This window comes from Lemur catta, chromosome 6 (genome assembly GCF_020740605.2).
Source record: "Lemur catta isolate mLemCat1 chromosome 6, mLemCat1.pri, whole genome shotgun sequence".
In the NCBI taxonomy this organism is placed as follows: Eukaryota; Metazoa; Chordata; class Mammalia; order Primates; family Lemuridae; genus Lemur; species Lemur catta.
The window spans coordinates 93,360,011-93,377,883 of record NC_059133.1 but is presented as its reverse complement, the minus strand read 5'-3'; the positions used below and the strand labels follow the sequence as shown (position 1 = coordinate 93,377,883).

Below are 17,873 nucleotides of genomic sequence, written 5' to 3'. Positions count from 1 at the left end.
GGAGCCAAATGAAGCATATGTTTTAAGGAGAATGTGAGTGATCAACCATATCAAAATGCAGCTGAAAGGTCAGTTAAGATGAGGATTGAATCAGACATCATATTTAGCAATGAGAAGTTGATGGCCACTTTGTCCTATCTTTTATCATATATTCAGGTTCCTTAGTCAGCGTGATAACTGGCTGAAAGTTGGTAATCTTGAAGGAAGGAGTACCTATCTGGGGTCAGCAAAGCAACTTGGTGTAGAAAGCAATAGATAGAATGAAGAAAACTAAAAGACCCTGACTTCAAGGGCAGTAGGGATAGAATGAATGAGGCAGGGCCCTTATATATATGATTGAATCCAGACAGCTGATTTCATCATCTCAAACTCTTCCTTTCTCAGTTTGGTTACTGGCTGTTGCTACCGCCTTCTAGAGAATCCCACCATTAGTCACCAGAAGAACCGCCCCATCCGGGAAGCCATAACACACCTGCTTGGTGTGGCCTTGACACGTTATAACCACATGCTCAGTAAGTTATCCCTCTGCTTTGCCCACCTTTTTCATTTTGCCCATAATTTCTCATATTTAGTACTTCCACAGGTGCCACTGTGAAGATCATTCAGATGCTGCAGCACTTTGAACACCTGGCACCTGTCCTGGTGGCAGCTGTGAGTCTGTGGGCAACTGATTATGGAATGAAGAGCATAGTGGGAGAGATTGTAAGGTGACTCTTCCTTCTAATTCTCATTTTCCTCAAGGTTCGGATAGAGAAAGATTAGTCTCTGTGAAACAGTAGATTCCTTCAGATATTAGATACCAGCCTTACCTTCCCTTACTGGGAGCTGAATAATTAAACTGTCTTGCTACGACTTTGTTTTCTTCCCTTTGTAGAGAGATTGGACAGAAGTGTCCCCAGGAGCTGAGTCGGGACCCTTCTGGGGCAAAGGGCTTTGCAGCCTTCCTGACAGAACTAGCAGAACGTGTCCCAGGCATTCTGATGTCCAGTATGTGCATTTTGCTAGATCATCTGGATGGAGAGGTAAGTGGGCCACAAAGGATCTCTGAGGTTTTTCTGGGAATTTTAAATCCGTTGTTGAAAGGCTGTTTCTTAACAGAACAAGAAAGTAGCTTTCATATGAAAACAAGTTGTCTAGATTTATCATTGTGGTAATACCTTCCTGTAGAGAAGCGGATCAAATTTATTGAATAAGGAGCCCTTTATTAGTTCATTTCAATATCACATTGGTTTTATCCAGTTCTGGTAGTGGAGGTGACAGTTCCACAGCTTAAGTCTAGTGAGAGTGACTCAACTTTGATTTTGCATCCCATCTGTTCCTGAGGACAAAGCCGCTTCCTACTGCCTGGCTTGCCTTGCTTTCTCTAATCAACCCATGTCCTCTCTCAAATTTCTGTCATCTCTAATTTGGTTGCTTCCCAAACTGATGCTAGGCACTCCTAGGTGAATGTCAGGGACAAAGGTAGTCCACTTCTTCATCTAATTTACTTTAACTTCTTGTGAAAGACTCCATTCTCTGGTTCTCGGCCTGGCAAAAACCCCAAAACCTGTTCTCCACATTATCTAATGGATTTGCTTGGCATCCTACCGATGGTTTCTGCTTTTCTGTGTCTCATTGTCTGTCAGTAAAACATGGGAAGGAGAGTGAGAGGGGAGGGCGATGTTTATTAGTAAGGATCAAAGGCTTTGAGACCTCAGGTGAAGGGTAGTAATAAATGCTTTTCAAGAATGTGTTGGTGTACGGGTGTAGTTTCATATTCATCTACCATCATGCTTATCTGGGTGAACCCTATGAGGAAAAATTGTTTTGGGTTCTTGTTTATTTTATCCCAGCATTCTGCTCTGAACAAGTAAGTACTGTCTGGCATTCAGCTTTTTTCTGTGATCTTGGGGGTAAATACCAAGGCAATTGACCAGAAAAGTCATAGCTAAGCACAACCAAGCTTAACCTTGACTTAAGGATTTGTACCCTCTTTATGTCTAGATGGGCACAGATTTAAGGGAAAAGAGAGTTAGTACTAGAGTTCATAGGTTTATACCAACTTTATTTCTTTCTCTTAGAATCACATGATGCGCAATGCTGTGCTAGCAGCCATGGCAGAGATGGTATTGCAGGTTCTGAATGGTGATCAACTGGAAGAAGCAGCCCGAGACACCAGAGACCAGTTCTTGGATACCTTACAAGCCCATGGCCATGATGTCAACTCCTTTGTGCGAAGCCGTGTTTTGCAGTTTTTCACCCGCATTGTCCAGCAGAAGGTAAGCAACTTTTTATGTGATTAAAGACGTGGTACCCTCTCTGTACAGGCCAAAGTAGAGGAATCCAGTGTCAAAGGTAAATAAGTAAATCTTCCTCTACCAAGGACAAGGATACATTTAAAGACTAATGTATCTTACCCACTACATACAAGGAGTACTTCTTACCCATTTTATATCCCATAGAGAGGTGTTTTTAGGATTTAGAGCTCAATTTAGATCATCTTTAACAAAATGGATAATGTGGGATGTGAGTTAATCCTTCTCTTCCTACCCCATACAGGCTCTCCCCCTGACACGTTTCCAGGCAGTGGTGGCTTTAGCAGTGGGACGTCTGGCAGACAAGTCAGTGTTAGTGTGTAAAAATGCCATCCAGCTGCTGGCCAGTTTTCTAGCCAATAATCCATTTTCCTGCAAGGTAAGTAGACTTGGTCTATCCAAAAGAGAAGGAATTAAATGGATACAGGAATGAAATTATGTCACTTAATGATCCTGCTATTCATTTTGCCTTGTTAGCTTAGTGATACTGACCTTGCTGGACCACTGCAGAAGGAGACCCAGAAATTACAAGAGATGAGGGCCCAGAGGCGAACTGCAGCTGCTTGTGAGTAGTTTACTGCCTAGGAATCCTTACCCCAGATAGCCTTCCCCCTATAGACAGAAACTCCAATGGAAGAGACTAATGAGACTCTCTCATTCAGCTGCAGTGCTAGACCCAGATGAGGAGTGGGAAGCCATGCTGCCAGAGTTAAAGTCTACCCTGCAGCAGCTTCTAAAGCTTCCCCAGGAAGAAGAGGAAATTGCTGAGCACATTGCTAATACAGAGACCCCTGAAGAGGTGAAAGGACGCATCTATCAACTGCTTGCCAAAGCTAGTTACAAGTATGTGAAAAAATTGGATATTCTCCAATGATCTGTTTTAGTTTAGAGTTAACTTTCAAGAAACTTATGTGTTTCTTTAAAATGAATTTAGATATGCTGCCACCAGATGATGCTAGGTATTTTCATTGTAATAATGGTCTGACCAAAGGCATAGTCCACAATTAAGCATGCTTTTCTGCTTTTACAAATATTTAAAGAAACTACTGAAACAATGTAAACAGTATTATATTCTAATTAAACATAAGTCCTCCTTCATTTGAAGAAGAAAGCCTATAAATACAATTTTAGTTGTGTAATCCTAAGTTGCTTAATTGTCTCAGTCTCAGTTTCATTTTCTGTAAAATAAGAAATTGATTATTTCACCTGGTAGTCTTCTTGAAAAATAAAGGAAAAAAAAAAAAAAGAAAGAATAGATCATATGATCTCTGATGACTTTCTAATTCTAAATTTTGTGAGCTAATAAATAATATCAAACTTGCTTAACACTACCTTAATCTTCAATTCAGTATAAATCCTGATTGTAGAGAAAAGATTTCTTCTAGTATTTTTGTCACTCTAGAGCTTGAAAGCATCTTAGCAACAAAAACCCTCACAGCTGCCAACAGGTATTCTTAAACCTTAGCCACAAATTATTTATTTCTACCTAATTGGGCTGTTCAAAAAAGACTGAGTAGAGGGTGGTTCATTTGCCTATAACGCCCTTATTTCTCTAGTATCTTTTTACTTTGCTAAAGCATAGAGACCATAATTTTACAACTTCTTACGCTTCTTTCTCCAAGCATAATAGTATTTTCTCCTATCAATTAGAAGTTTTTTCCCTCATGTTAAACATATCACCTCCTCCTTCAGAAATCCTTAGGAATAGAAGCTAGGTTTTTGGGGGGTTTTTTTGGTTTTTTTGAGACAGAGTCTCGCTCTGTTACCCTGGGTGGAATGCAGTGGCATCATCATAGCTCACTGCAACCTCCAACTCCTGGGTTCAAGCGCATCCCCTTGCCTCAGCTTCCTGTGTAGCTGGGACTATAGGCACATGCCACCAAACCCAGCTAATTTTTTAATTTTTAGTGTGTGGGGGGGTGTCTCGCTCTTGCCCAGGCTGGTGCCAGGTTAAGTTCTTTTTTTTTTTTTTTTCCTAGTTACAGATTGACCCACAGGTTAAGTTCTTAATAACTTACAACCAGCAGCTTTTCCTCTGTGCTTTTTGTATAGTCTTCTTTAAGTTTGTATAACTTTTTATGGTTTTTCTCCACAATTTTTGGGGTAACTGACATTATCAGATTATCTTTTCCATTTTGCAGATAAGGAAACAGAAGTTAGGTTAGATGACTTGACTGTCAGACACAGCTAGTAAGTAGCAGATCTGAGCCTAAGTCTTCAGATTACAAATCCAGAGCTGTTTTGCTTCCAGCTACAAATTTAAACATATAATAGAACAAAACTTCTTCAAATGATTTTCTAAACAGTTTTTAAAAAACAAATCTACTTTTAGAAAATTAAGCAATACATTCACATGGTACAAAATTTAAAATTACAAAAAGGACATGCCATGAAAAGTCCCTTCCAAACTTATTTTCTAGCCACTTAGTTCCCTTTTCCACAGAGAAGCATTGTTAATAATTTATTAAACATCATTCTAAAGATAACATAAAGACATATAGTCTATCATATGTTTTTTTTCCCCCTTTGACATGAGTGTTAGAATTCTCTATTCATTGGTCTATCACCTTGATTTTTTTCACTTAACTATGTCTCTCAGTGATTTTGTTTGTTTATATACATAATTAGCTGCCCCATTTTTTTATGGCTACATAGAATCCCATTGTGTACATGTATCTTAATTTAGCCAATTATTGAAAGTTTATTGTTCCTAAACTTTTACTTAGCAAATTTTTTTTAGAGACAAAAATGTTGCCCAGGCTGGATTTGAACTCCTGGGCTTAAGAGATACTCCCACCAGAGTCTCCTGAGTAGCTGGGACTACAGGCGTGCACCACCACCCCTGGCTTTAGCAAAGTTTTTAAAAAGGTGTTTGGTGTAGGTTTGTGGTTTAAGAAATTTGAAAAGCTTCATTTGAGTTTTTTGAAGACTATAGTAAAGCCTTGAGGCTTCAGAAATAGGAAAAGTGTTTTGAGCCTCACCCCATATTAGATGCTGCTTAAGCATAATAAGTGTTCCTTTTATTTGGACCATAGGTCCAGGGACTTAATGGAATCATGAGGTAGGCTCCCTTTTAAACAGCTCCAGTGATGCTCCAGTGATGCTCTTCTGGTTGCTGAATTTGTTCTTTCAGGCAGGCCATCATTCTCACTCGAGAGGCCATAGGCAGATTCCAGGAGTCTGGACCCTTCATTCATATAGACCCAGAGGAGTCAGAGGAGACCATGTTCCTGAATCTCTTAGGAATCATCTTCAAAGGTAATTTCTTTCCCTTGTTCAGTCAAATAACAAAACATTTCAACTAGTATTTACTGAGCATTTACTTTACGCTAGACAGTGGCCTGGCTAACAGCTTGGTGCTGAAAGAGCAGTGCTTCTGCTCTGCAATAGAAACAGCCCATGGACCTAAGAATGATAATCACAGGGTAACTATCCAAACCACTGAGGTCTTTAGGAATCTTTTTTGATAAAGGAAGACTTTTTATTAATATTTTATTTATTTATTTTTTACAGAGACAGGGTCTCGCTCTATTGCCCAGGCTGGAGTGCAGTGGCACAATCATAGCTCACTGTAGTCTCCAGCTTATGGGCTTAAGCAATCCTCGTGCCTCGGCCCCCCAAGTAGCCGGGACTACAGGCACATGCTGCCACACCCAGCTAATTTTTCTATTTTTTGTTGAGACAGGTTCTCACTGTGTTGCCCAGGCTGTCTCAACCTCCTGGTTCAAGTGATCCTCCCACCTTGGACTCCCAAAGTGTTAGGATTACAGGCATGAGCCACAACATCCAATCTTTTTTTTTTTTTTGTTAAGATAGGGTCTCGCTCTCTTGCCCAGGCTGGAATACAATGGTACAATCATAGCTCACTGTGATCTTGAACTCCTAGGCTCAAACAATCCTCCCACCTCAGCCTCCCAAAGTACTGGGATTACAGGTGTAAGCCACCACACCCAGTTAAGAAATGAAGACATTTTAGAATAGGTTCTACTTTCACATCTTCACATTGCAGAAAGAAATATTCAGGGATCTTAACAGCTGTTGGATTCCCCCACATAATCCTTGTACAAAAACCAACCTGTGTCTCTAACTCCTAGGCCCAGCAGCTTCTACACAACAGAAGACCAGGTGTACAGGGAACATGGTCCCAGGACAGGTCTCAGGACAGACTGTCTGTAAAGACAAGCCCAAGGTGTCAGAGCCTGAAGAGTCCAGAGAAAGTGATGAACTGGTGAAGCAGGAGATGCTGGTGCAGTATCTGCAGGATGCCTACAGCTTCTCTCGGAAGATTACTGAGGCCATTGGCATCATCAGCAAGATGATGTATGAAAACACAACTTCAGGTATGCCAGAGGCCTTTTCTGTAAGGAACTGGGTCTTGGGCTTCCCCCCGCTCCTTTTTTCTTTTTCATTTAGGAGTCAGATCTAGGCGTGGTGATGCGCACCTGTAGTCCCAGGTACTTGGGAGGCTGAGGCAGGAGGATCGCTGAGCCCAGGAGTTTGAGGTTACAGTGAGCTATGATGATTCCATGGCACTCTAGCGGGGGTGACGGAATGAGACTCTATCTCAAAAAAAAAAAAAAAAGAGAGAGAGAGAGAGATGGGGTCTGTCACCCAGGCTGGAGTACAGTGGCAAATCATAGCTCACTGCAGCCTCAACTCCTAGGTTCAAATGATCCTCCTGCCTCAGCTTCCCAAGTAGCTAGGACTACAGGCATGTGCCAACACAACTGGCTAATTTTTCTTATTTTTTTGTAGAGATGGAGTCTTTCTATGTTGCCCAGGCTGGTCTTGAACTCCTGGCCTCAAGCAATCCAACCACCTCAGTCCCCTAAAGTGCTGGGATTACAGGCGTGAGCCACCACACCCAGCTGGTCTTGGGGTTCCTGTCCATATTTGTTGATATGTATCTGCTGCTTTAAAAGGCGGGGGTTCTTCATTTCCATTTCCTTCGTCTAGCCCTTTGTAGCTTAGCTATTTTAATGCATATAGTATTTCATGATAAGGCATTATGGGAGATGACATTTTCAGAGAAAATGAGGAAGGCCTCTACTTGCATGTTGCTATAATCAGAAAGGTTCTATCTTTAGGTATTGGGAGAATTTTGCCAGGTATATGGGTGACATTTGTATCTGTCCTCTCAGTGGTGCAGGAGGTGATTGAATTCTTTGTGATGGTGTTCCAATTTGGGGTACCCCAGGCCCTGTTTGGGGTGCGTCGTATGCTGCCTCTCATCTGGTCTAAGGAGCCTGGTGTCCGGGAAGCTGTGCTTAATGCCTACCGCCAACTGTACCTCAACCCCAAAGGGGACTCTGCCAGGTATTTTTTGCCTTTACTGACTTTTCTGAGATGGGCTTCTTATAGGACTTTCTAGGTCTCCGAAAGGAAGTGAGGTACATCTTTCCAGAGGAGTTACAAACTCATAGGCAGTAGGTCCATGATGGGGTTCAGGGTGGGGCTGAATTTCTAGTGAAGCTCATTCTAAGCAGTGATTTGACACCGCGGTGGGATACCTCTAATAACCTGTTTGCCAAGATCAGATTATCAGTCTTTTAATGACCCCTATTCCCACAGAGCCAAGGCCCAGGCTTTGATTCAGAATCTCTCTTTGCTGCTAGTGGATGCCTCAGTTGGGACGATTCAGTGTCTTGAGGAAATTGTAAGTCTTCTCACTTTCTCTTTGTTCATTCAACAAGTATTATTGAGTTACTACTATGTGTTGAGCAATTTTACTCAGCTCCATGCAGAAGTATATGGCTATTTGCTTTCATGTTGCCAACTTTAAAGGAACCAACAGTCTAGTTGGTAGCCAAAAAACACAAAACATTTTTATAACAATGTAGCAGATAGATAATTAAGTGCTAGAATAAGTGACATGGGTAATGATTGAAATAGGTATAATAATAACACACTTACATGGTATTTAATAGATGCCAGGCACTATTCTTAGCACTTAACTCATATTAACTTGTTTAATCCTCACAACTCTATGAGATAGTGTCTGTATTTTACAATGAGAAATCTAAGACACAGCTGAAGGAACTTGGCTAGTTACAGCTAGTTGGTGGCAAAATTTGAGATTTAAACTCAGGCAGTAAGAGTTCCAGAAAACATACTCTTAACTTCTATGCTTTACTGACGAGTACAGAGTAGAAAACAAAGCAGTTTAAGGTAGAATGGTCAAGAAAAGCTTCCTGAAGGTGGTAGGACTTACACTGGGTCTTAAAAGATGAGCAGGATTTAGAGAATTAGAGAAAGTAGCAAGAGCATTTCAGACAGAACCCCTAGAAGGAGCATAGCCCATGTTGTAAAATGAGGAAGATTGTGCTCTGGTTCAAAATTATCTGGAAAAGATAATAAAGTTGAGAATATAGGTTGGAACTAAATTGTGAAGGTCCTTGAATGACTTCAGGAGTCTAGGACTTTAACTGTTAGCAGAGACCCAGCATTTCAGTGAGGCAAGTCTGCTCTGAAGCATTTGTGTTGTGGGCACAAAGAGTGGAAGTGGTGCCAACCTCCAGCTGCCACTGGGAGGAGTGCTCCTGCTAGCCACCTTCTCTTCCTCGCTGGGGGGAAAAGAAGAGAGCCTGGTGGTAGCAACTAGCCCAAGATCTCCTAGGACAGCTATGGGCTGGAGCCCTATAGTAGGCAGGGGAGAGCGACTGCAAGACGAGCAACAGCAGCAGCAGCAGCAGCAGCAGCAGCAGCAGCGTGATGCACTGAGACAGATGTTGCGGGGCTGACCCGGCAGCAGCCCATAAGCTGGATGGCGAGGAGGCGAGGGCAGGACAGGAGGCTGGAGGAGAGTTTGTGGTGTGCCGTGATAAGGGGCTGGACTTGGGACTGGAGGCTATAGAATGGAAGACAGATTTTAAAGAAAAAATAGGTAGGACTAGGTGATTGATAAAAAATTAGGTGGCTGAAATTTTAAGCATTTGTAACTGAGTGCTGGAACCTCTGGCAAAATGAGAAGGCACGGAAGGATGACAGCTGCCATTTTAGACATGTTAAGTCTATGGTAACAGCAAGAAAACCTACTAGAAATCTCCAGAACTATGGATCCACATGGAACTCAAAAGCTTCCATGTCATCAGTTTCGATGTCACTTTAATAAGTGTAGTTTTGAAGGCATGAGAGTAGAAAAGTCAAGAATGGAGAGAGAAGTACCTGCCTAATCCGCTGCTTTACATTTTGAGCCTCCTCCTTCCTTTTTCTTTCTGAAGTATTGCCTTTGCTCACTTTGGGTTCTCAATATTGTCTTCAGAGATGTAAACCCGGGATTGGGGAATTGTGGGGTTTTTTTGTTTGTTTGTTTGTCTTTTGGCTTGATCCTTTTTTTCTCCACAGCTCTGTGAGTTTGTGCAGAAGGATGAATTGAAACCAGCAGTGACCCAACTGCTGTGGGAGCGGGCCACTGAGAAGGTCCCCTGCTCTCCTCTGGAGCGTTGTTCCTCTGTCATGCTTCTTGGCATGATGGCACGGTGAGGCGAGGTCAGACAGGCAGTAGGGTGGGAGAGGAAGGTTCAGAGAAAGTTCCTTTTCCTTCAGTAGTAGCAATGAAGCCCAGCTGAGCTCTGCTGTGACTTGACCACCTAAATGGAAAAGAAAATAGTAAGAGTGCCAGCCCCCCTGCCTAGTAAAAATGGTGGGATTCAGTAGAGGAAGAGGGACTCCGGACTGGCCCCGTGTCAGAGCCTCACCATAGTGTTCTAAGGCTCTGGACACCCTGTGTTGGGTGCTGGTACCTACCCCTATTGCATTATCCTCCACACGAGGTCCTGTCCATGCCTGCTCTTAACTCTGTGACTTCCTTCCCCTAGAGGAAAACCAGAAATTGTGGGAAGCAACTTAGACACACTGGTGAGCATAGGGCTGGATGAGAAGTTTCCACAGGACTATAGGCTGGCCCAACAGGTGTGCCATGCCATTGCCAACATCTCTGACAGGAGAAAGGTATGTAGGGCTGGTGTGCCCAAACTAAGGAGAGTGGAGATCCTCTTGTCCACCCTGTACAGACAGCCACATTTTCTCTTCTTCTCCACAGCCTTCTCTGGGCAAACGTCACCCTCCCTTCCGGCTGCCTCAGGAACACAGGTTATTTGAGCGGCTACGGGAGACAGTCACAAAAGGTGAGCTATCAAAAAGGGGGTTGGAGGCCAGGCGCAGTGGCTCATGCCTGTAATCCTAGCACTTTGGGAGGCCAAAGCGGGAGGATCACTTGAGGCCAGGAGTTCAAGACCAACCTGAGCAAGAACGAGACCCTGTCTTTACAAAAAATAGAAAAATTAGCCAGGTATTGTCTGCACACATGGAGTCCCAGCTACTCAAGAAGCTGAGACAGGAGTTGGAGGTTGCAGTGAGCCTTGGGCAGAATTGAGACCTTTGTCTGCAGTGAACTACTCCTCTGTTCTTTTATGCAGGCTTTGTCCACCCAGACCCACTCTGGATCCCATTCAAAGAAGTGGCAGTGACCCTCATTTACCAGCTGGCAGAGGGCCCCGAGGTGCTGTGTGCCCGGATACTGCATAGCTGTGCAAAGCAGGCTCTGGAGAAGCTGGAGGAGAAGAGCGCCTCCCAAGAGGACCCGAGTGAGTGGGCAGGGGTTTGATGGGCTCACTGGGGGGCAGCCAGCTTCTGCTGTTTTCCCCACAGGGCCAAAAGCTGCTGCCACCACCACTTTCTACAGCAGCCTGTCAGTGTACACTGTCTCGTTTTTGTCCAAGCTGAAGTTGGGCCACTTAGCATCGCCACCCCCCACCCCCATGTCTTACTTATTCACTAGTTTGAATAGCACGTGAGCAAGGGGAAGTGATTCAGGTTTGACAGGACTTGATTATCTCTCTTCTCCCTGCCTTCTCTCTCCCTGTCCTCCAGAGGAGACCCCCACTATGCTCCCCACTTTCCTGTTGATGAACCTGCTGTCCCTGGCTGGGGATGTGGCTCTGCAGCAGCTGGTACATTTGGAACAGGCAGTGAGTGGAGAGCTCTGTCGGCGCCGAGTTCTTCAGGAAGAACAGGAGCATAAGACCAAAGATCCAAAGGAGAAGGTAGATGGAGCCCCTGGGTGATCGGGATCTTGTCCTAAGCATTTCCTAGATGTATTTCATGACCTCAGCTCAGAACATTTCCTTCTGGGGATCTCTGCTTCTCTGCTATTAAACGAAGTGAGAATCTCTGCCTCTTAGTTGCTGCTACCCTGGGAAAGATTAATGCGAACACAGATGGACCAGTCTGTCCGTGATCACCCAGGAATGAGTTTTAGGTAAATACAGGGTATGGAGCTAGAGACTTCAACATAAAATGTAGGCTGTCTCTGAGGCAAAGTCCGTTGGAACATGAATGCGCACACCTCCTTTTCCCTCAGCCTTTGTTACTTGCCTGGCACCTGATGGGATCTTGTATTCTCTCCACTAGAGGCAGTGATGTCTTGCAGACAAATCAGACATAGAGCCTTGCAGCAGTGGGGTAAGGTCTGACCTTTTCTGTGACCTTCAACCACTGTCTGGCATGATCCATCTATTTACTATATACAGGAAATTGTGTCTTCTATGAGGAAGAGGTAGAAACATGCTTTGGCAACTTAAAAGCAATAGGGACGTAGTTCTTTTTCTGTTTAGTTTCGGAATCCTTTCTCTTTTTTTTCTTTCTTTTTTTTTTGAGGGTAACGGGTCCCAAGAGAGAGGGGCCCGGGCGAAGTTCTCAGGCCCCGGGGTAGAGGGGCCTGAGAAGTTGCTGAAATCCTTTTTCTTTACAGACACATTTAACAGTTCTGTTAATGGCTTTGTAGAATTTGCCTTTCCTCACATCACTCTTGCAAAATGAAGTATAGGCCGGAATAAAAAATGTTGTCTCTGCTCACCCATGATCCCTGGCTTCATTGCCTTTAGAATACAAGCTCTGAGACCACCATGGAGGAGGAACTGGGGCTGGTTGGAGCAACTGCTGATGACACAGAGGCAGAACTGATCCGTGGCATCTGTGAGATGGAACTGTTGGATGGTAAGAAAAATGGCTGCACTCAGCAGTTTCTCCCCAAGTGAGATAACCTATCCCAAACCTGAAGTTATTCTTCCAACAGGCAAACAGACACTTGCTGCCTTTGTTCCACTTTTGCTTAAAGTCTGTAACAACCCCGGCCTCTATAGCAACCCAGACCTGTCTGCAGCTGCTTCACTTGCCCTTGGCAAGTTCTGCATGATTAGGTAGGCCCTGGGGCTGGTCCCACCTTCTTAGGGAGGATGGGGTGATATGTTTCCCTGATGGCCCTCTCCTTGCCCCTAGTGCCACCTTCTGTGACTCCCAGCTTCGTCTTCTGTTCACCATGCTAGAAAAGTCTTCACTCCCCACTGTCCGGTCTAACCTCATGGTTGCCACTGGGGATCTGGCCATCCGCTTCCCAAACCTAGTGGACCCCTGGACACCTCATCTGTATGCTCGGTAAGATCCTCACAGTGCAGCAGCGGTCCCTGCGAGCTCTGGAGTCTGGTACATCAGTGTGAGAATCACTAAGACTCTGTTCCCCCAGTCCTCAGCGCTACCTTGAACATCTGCTTGAACTTGACCTGTATAGGCCCTCTAGCTCAGTATGACCCTGAAGGGAGTGAAGCTTCTGGCTGAAAGCTTTGCCTCTTTCCCCAGCGCCAGCTTTCAACTCTAGACAGCTTTCTCACGGCCTCTAGAATGGTGTATGTGGGGTAACAGATTCCTGCTGAGGCCTTTTCTGCCAGTGTTTGGCTATAGCCCAGAGGTTTTGGTCCCAGTGACTTCAGACTATATTCCTAGCCTCCGGGACCCAGCTCAGCAAGTGCGGAAAACAGCAGGGCTGGTGATGACCCACCTGATCCTCAAGGACATGGTGAAGGTGAAGGGGCAGGTGAGCGAGATGGCGGTGCTGCTCATCGACCCCGAGCCTCAGATTGCTGCCCTGGCCAAGAACTTCTTCAATGAGCTTTCCCACAAGGTGAGAGGCACAGAGGTGGAGAGGCAGCTGAGGGCGTGCTGCAGAGCAGTATGTAGGTCACCTGACCTCTCTCTCTGTCTTACAGGGCAACGCAATCTATAATCTCCTTCCAGATATCATCAGCCGCCTGTCAGACCCCGAGGCGGGAGTGGAGGAAGTGCCTTTCCACACCATCATGCGGTATGGTTTCCTGGGCCTTGGGGCACATTTTTCACATAGCACAGGCTCAGGAATCAGACAAGCCTGTATTTGAATTCCAGCCCTGCTGCTTTTATTGCCTCTCTTATAAAATGAGGCTAATAATGTGTGCCCCTTAGTTCTTGAGAATATTAAATAAGATAAGGTTTCTAACGTGGTGGTAGGCACGTAGTAGTGTTCACTAAATAGCAGCTGTTGTTATTAGTTTCTGTTCACGGTGAAAATTCCTGGGGAGAGGGGCTTTTCTCACGTATGGGAGAGGGCAACGGGGTGGTGAGGCAGGCAGGGGCCGTGGCAGAGAACTTCAGAGAATCTGGTGCTAGGAAACAGTCCAGGGTTGGTCTTAGTGGATGACAAAGTTGGCATATCTTCATCTCCCCTTCTTGCAGGCAGCTCCTCTCCTACATCACCAAGGACAAGCAGACAGAGAGCTTGGTGGAAAAGCTGTGTCAGCGGTTTCGCACAGCCCGGTACTCTGCCTTCCCTGAGAGCCTTTGTGCTGAGAGGGGCCCTGCAGGGGAAAGAGCCTGTCCCCCCGCCCCCCACATGTGATCCTTTACGTCCCGGATCTCGCTACTCCTCACAAAGCCTTTCCCATCTGCAGAACTGAGCGGCAGCTCCGGGACCTGGCCTACTGTGTGTCACAGCTGCCCCTTACAGAGCGAGGCCTCCGCAAAATGCTTGACAATTTTGACTGCTTTGGAGATAAACTGACAGATGAGTCCATCTTCAGTGCTTTTTTGTCGGCTGTAAGCAAACTACGGCGTGGGGCCAAGCCTGAGGGCAAGGTGAGCAGTCCAGGGACATTTGGGCACCTGCTGGGTTCCAGGGCGGGTTGCTACATCTGCTCTGCCTAATAAGCAGTATTCTAAGGCTCTTGTAGTCACGTTAGTGTCTTACCTTATCCCCAGCTTGATTGCAACCAACTTGCTAGAGTGACCCCAGACCAGATTTTCTGTCTCCAATTCTTGTTTCTTTTTTTTTCTATTTTAGAGCAGTTTCAGGTTCAAAGCAAAATTGAGCAGAAAGTACAGAGACTTCCCATGTACCCCCATGTCCCCCCACTTGCAGCCTTCCCCACCATCAACATGCTGCGCCATCGTGGCACATTTGTTACAGTCGCCGAAGCTACGCAGGCACATCATCTCCCTAAGTCCATAGTTTCCATCAGGGCTCGCTACATAATAACATGTACCTACCACTGCAGTATCATACAGAATGGTTTCATTGCCCTAAAAATCCCTATGCTCCACCTATTCATCCCTCCCTCCCCGCAACCCCAGGCAACCACTGATCTTTTTACTGTGTCCATAGCTTTGCCAGAATGTCATGTAGTTAGAATCTCGCGGCATGTAGCCTTTTCAGATTGGCTTCTGCCACTTAGTATTATGCACTTAAGTTTCCTCCATGTCTTTCATGGCCCTGTTTCTTTTTAATCATAGAAAAAGCTATGTTCCAGGCCTGCTCTTGATCTCCTTTGTTCCCTCCAGGCTATAATAGATGAGTTTGAGCAGAAGCTGCGGGCCTTTCACACCAGAGGGTTGGATGGAATAGAGGGGCTTGAGATTGGCCAAGGAGGTAGCCAGAGAGCCCCATCAGCCAGGAAACAATCCACTGGTATGTGAAGCAGCCTCGTGCAGGCCAGACCAGCCCCTCCTCTCAAGCAGTGGTTACCTTCTTTTTTTCAAAAATCATGTCTCCCTGCCTTTCTAGTCTCTAGGCACCAGCATGATTTTGTCACACCTGAGCCCTGCCGGGCTACCCGTCGGCATCCAAACACCCAGCAGCGAGTTTCCAAAAAGAAACCCAAAGTTGTCTTCTCAAGTGATGAGTCCAGTGAGGAAGGTATGATGCTCCTTCCTGGCCTTGGCCCAGAAGGCACATAGCTGGGGTGAGGAAGGCTGATTTTGATAGGGTCCTGCTGTGGGGGCCCCACTGCCCCATGGTGTCTTCCTGTGCAGATCGGGTTTTATTTCTACAGTGTGGTTGGGGTTGTCCCATTTGTTCTCTAACATTATTTTTCACCATCTTGGTGGCTCAGCTTTTTCTTACCTTCCAATTGTTTGAACAGAGCTTTCAGCAGAGATGACAGATGAGACACCCAAGAAAACAACCCCCATCCGCAGAGCATCCACTCGCAGGCGCAGATCCTAGCAGGTCTTCTTGCTTCTTCCCATCCCTCCTGGGCAGGGTATCTTGTTGTATGCCTTGAAGTCCAATTCCGTTCCCCTTGTAAAATATTTATTTGCCTGTCTCCTATGTATTTTTTTAATACATAAATGATCTTTAAAATGCAAGGCATTTCTCTTAAACTAGCATAACTGAACTTCATTCCGCTGCTTTCACTTTGGAATATATGTTTGCCAATCTCCTTGTTTTCTAATAATAAATGCTTTTATAGACTTTTAGACATTTTTCCTAAGCTTGTCTTTGTTTTACCTTTCACATTAGTCTAGACTCACACAGCAAACGGAGGATTATCAGTCCAGAGGGTGATTCCAGGAGCACAGATGAGCCCCCTGCTCCCCGCTGCCCCCACGTCCCCTGTCTGCACAGGTGACAAGATGCCTGGCTGGAGAATTGCAGTGTCTAGGCTCCATATCAGTGCTGCTTAGCTGGGGGCCGTTATGCCTGCCAGAGGACATCTGACAATGCCTAGAGACTTTTCTGTTGACACAGTCTGGTAGGTGAAGGGCTGCTACCAGCATCCAGTGGGCAAAGGCCAGGGATCCTACAGTGCACAGGACAGCTCCCCCAACAGAGTTCTTCTGCCCGAAATGTCAACAGAGCCTGCCCCAGACCCACAGTTGCGTTCCTGTGTGCCCTGCCCCACCCCCACTGGCATTCCCTAGTCCATTTCCAAAGACTGGCAACTGCCCTGGCTGGGTGGGAGGTCCGGTCCTGCTCCCCTCTGGCTCTGTAGGAGACGAGGTCTGTCTACCAGGCAGTCCTCACTGTGTTACAGGTCTGCAGGAGGTTGAGCCCCTCGCGGGCAGCCCGTGTGGCTGGTGGTCTGCCCGCTGAAGCCTGTGTACCCCTCAGCTCCCCAAGTCTTATCTGCTGAGTCACGGGGAGCAGGAGGCGGTGAGGCTGCCATCATGACCACACTGGTGTCTCTGCTGTCATGACAACAGCACACTGCGTCAGTAGTGCTCCCTGGCACTGAGCTCCCTCTTTTGTTTGGGGGGATGGGCAGAGGACACTAATGAAAAATGACAAGTATGAGGCAATGAGGAAGATGGTACCTCAGAGTCACACTTTGGATAGTGCAGGAGCATGGAGGGCTCTTAAGGGCCTCTGCTGTGAAAGGTTAAGGTCCATTTTGGTTTGGTTGCGCTTTTGCAGGAGTAGGTAAGTGTCTCCTCAGAGGTGGGGGCCTCCACTCCCCTAGGCTCCACCGCAGCACTTCCCACCCCTCTCACCAGGGAGCCCTCTTGCCCTGCTCTTGGTGCCCCTGAAAAGCCTGGGCACCAACCATGCCAATGGCTGCCAGATGTGGACACAGCCTTGGCTCTGGGGCCCCAAGGAGGGAGGGCAATCCCAGAAAGACTGGAGGGGGGCTGGAGTCAGGATGCAGGACAGTGTGCTCAGTGCCTTTTAAGCAAAGATTAACACCAAGCAGGCTAAACTTAGCCCCAGGCTTTTAGCTAGAAGGGCAGGGGGCTGGTGTCAGGTTATGCTGGGCCAGCATAGAGGCCCCAGGATCCCCCTCCCCTGCACCTGCTGATAGGCAAAGGCCACCCCGCCCCGCCCCCTTCAAAGCCCTCATTCCTGTCAAGTGCTGGGCACCCAGCCCTTCCTCTATCCTGAGCTCACAAGCCAAACCTGGCCCAGCGCGGGCTCTACTCCCCTAGGAGGGGATGAATCCCTTCCTCTACCTCCCAAGTGTGGGAAGGGGCGGGGTCGTGTGCCCACCGTGTGCCCAAGACCTCTTCTCTCCCTTTTTTCCCCTTCTGGACTCACCCTGCCCTCAACATCCCCTGGGCACTGCCAGTGAAGGGGAGTCCCTGGCTCCCGGGCTTGCCTGCTCATCTCAGGATGGGGAGGGACTTCCGCCCTGGGCTGCGGGGGATGAAAGGGACACCGTCTCCTACCTCAGGTTCCCAGGAACGATTGTGGGAGGCCTCTGGGCCCCCACCGGCCCAGCCCCCAACAGCAATCCGGTCATTTCCCTGGGGCTTCAGCCCAGGGGAGAGAAACGGCCTGGTTTGTTTGCCCCAAATGACCCGATGCCCGGGCTGCAGGACATCGTGACCTTCCGTGCAGAAACCTCCCCCTCAAGCCTCCTCCCAAGTCTCCTTCCTCTCCAGGCCCCCACTGCCCAGTGCCCGGACCAGGCCCCAGTCCCAGAGAGGCTGGGAGCCAGGAGAGGGGGAGGCAGAAGGGGGGCTGGGAACGGCCCCTCCTGGGCCTCTGCCTCCGCT

The 17,873-nt window shown here is 46.8% G+C and overlaps 1 protein-coding gene across 4 annotated transcripts in view; it reads left to right on the top strand.

Annotated features, from left to right (window-relative positions):
- The window catches only part of NCAPD2 (non-SMC condensin I complex subunit D2), a 32,286-nt gene extending 16,429 nt beyond the window's left edge, over nucleotides 1–15,857 (top strand). The window contains exons 7-32 of one of the 4 annotated variants that reach the window (XM_045554526.1): nucleotides 385–512; nucleotides 584–707; nucleotides 875–1,022; nucleotides 2,061–2,258; nucleotides 2,539–2,673; nucleotides 2,772–2,859; nucleotides 2,957–3,137; nucleotides 5,428–5,552; nucleotides 6,389–6,634; nucleotides 7,436–7,610; nucleotides 7,866–7,950; nucleotides 9,639–9,772; nucleotides 10,112–10,244; nucleotides 10,336–10,420; nucleotides 10,712–10,879; nucleotides 11,166–11,338; nucleotides 12,179–12,290; nucleotides 12,370–12,493; nucleotides 12,573–12,728; nucleotides 13,074–13,251; nucleotides 13,337–13,431; nucleotides 13,839–13,919; nucleotides 14,054–14,237; nucleotides 14,940–15,066; nucleotides 15,163–15,294; nucleotides 15,521–15,857. In XM_045554526.1, the coding sequence (XP_045410482.1) occupies nucleotides 385–512; nucleotides 584–707; nucleotides 875–1,022; nucleotides 2,061–2,258; nucleotides 2,539–2,673; nucleotides 2,772–2,859; nucleotides 2,957–3,137; nucleotides 5,428–5,552; nucleotides 6,389–6,634; nucleotides 7,436–7,610; nucleotides 7,866–7,950; nucleotides 9,639–9,772; nucleotides 10,112–10,244; nucleotides 10,336–10,420; nucleotides 10,712–10,879; nucleotides 11,166–11,338; nucleotides 12,179–12,290; nucleotides 12,370–12,493; nucleotides 12,573–12,728; nucleotides 13,074–13,251; nucleotides 13,337–13,431; nucleotides 13,839–13,919; nucleotides 14,054–14,237; nucleotides 14,940–15,066; nucleotides 15,163–15,294; nucleotides 15,521–15,603 (3,598 nt within the window). In that variant the 3' untranslated portion in view covers nucleotides 15,604–15,857. Of the gene's footprint in view, nucleotides 1–384; nucleotides 513–572; nucleotides 708–874; nucleotides 1,023–2,060; nucleotides 2,259–2,538; nucleotides 2,674–2,771; nucleotides 2,860–2,956; nucleotides 3,138–5,427; nucleotides 5,553–6,388; nucleotides 6,635–7,435; nucleotides 7,611–7,865; nucleotides 7,951–9,638; nucleotides 9,773–10,111; nucleotides 10,245–10,335; nucleotides 10,421–10,711; nucleotides 10,880–11,165; nucleotides 11,339–12,178; nucleotides 12,291–12,369; nucleotides 12,494–12,572; nucleotides 12,729–13,073; nucleotides 13,252–13,336; nucleotides 13,432–13,838; nucleotides 13,920–14,053; nucleotides 14,238–14,939; nucleotides 15,067–15,162; nucleotides 15,295–15,520 lie in introns of those variants that run through there. The other 3 variants (XM_045554529.1, XM_045554527.1, XM_045554528.1) reach the window with 3 other exon arrangements.
- The last annotated feature ends 2,016 nt before the right edge of the window (nucleotides 15,858–17,873 follow it).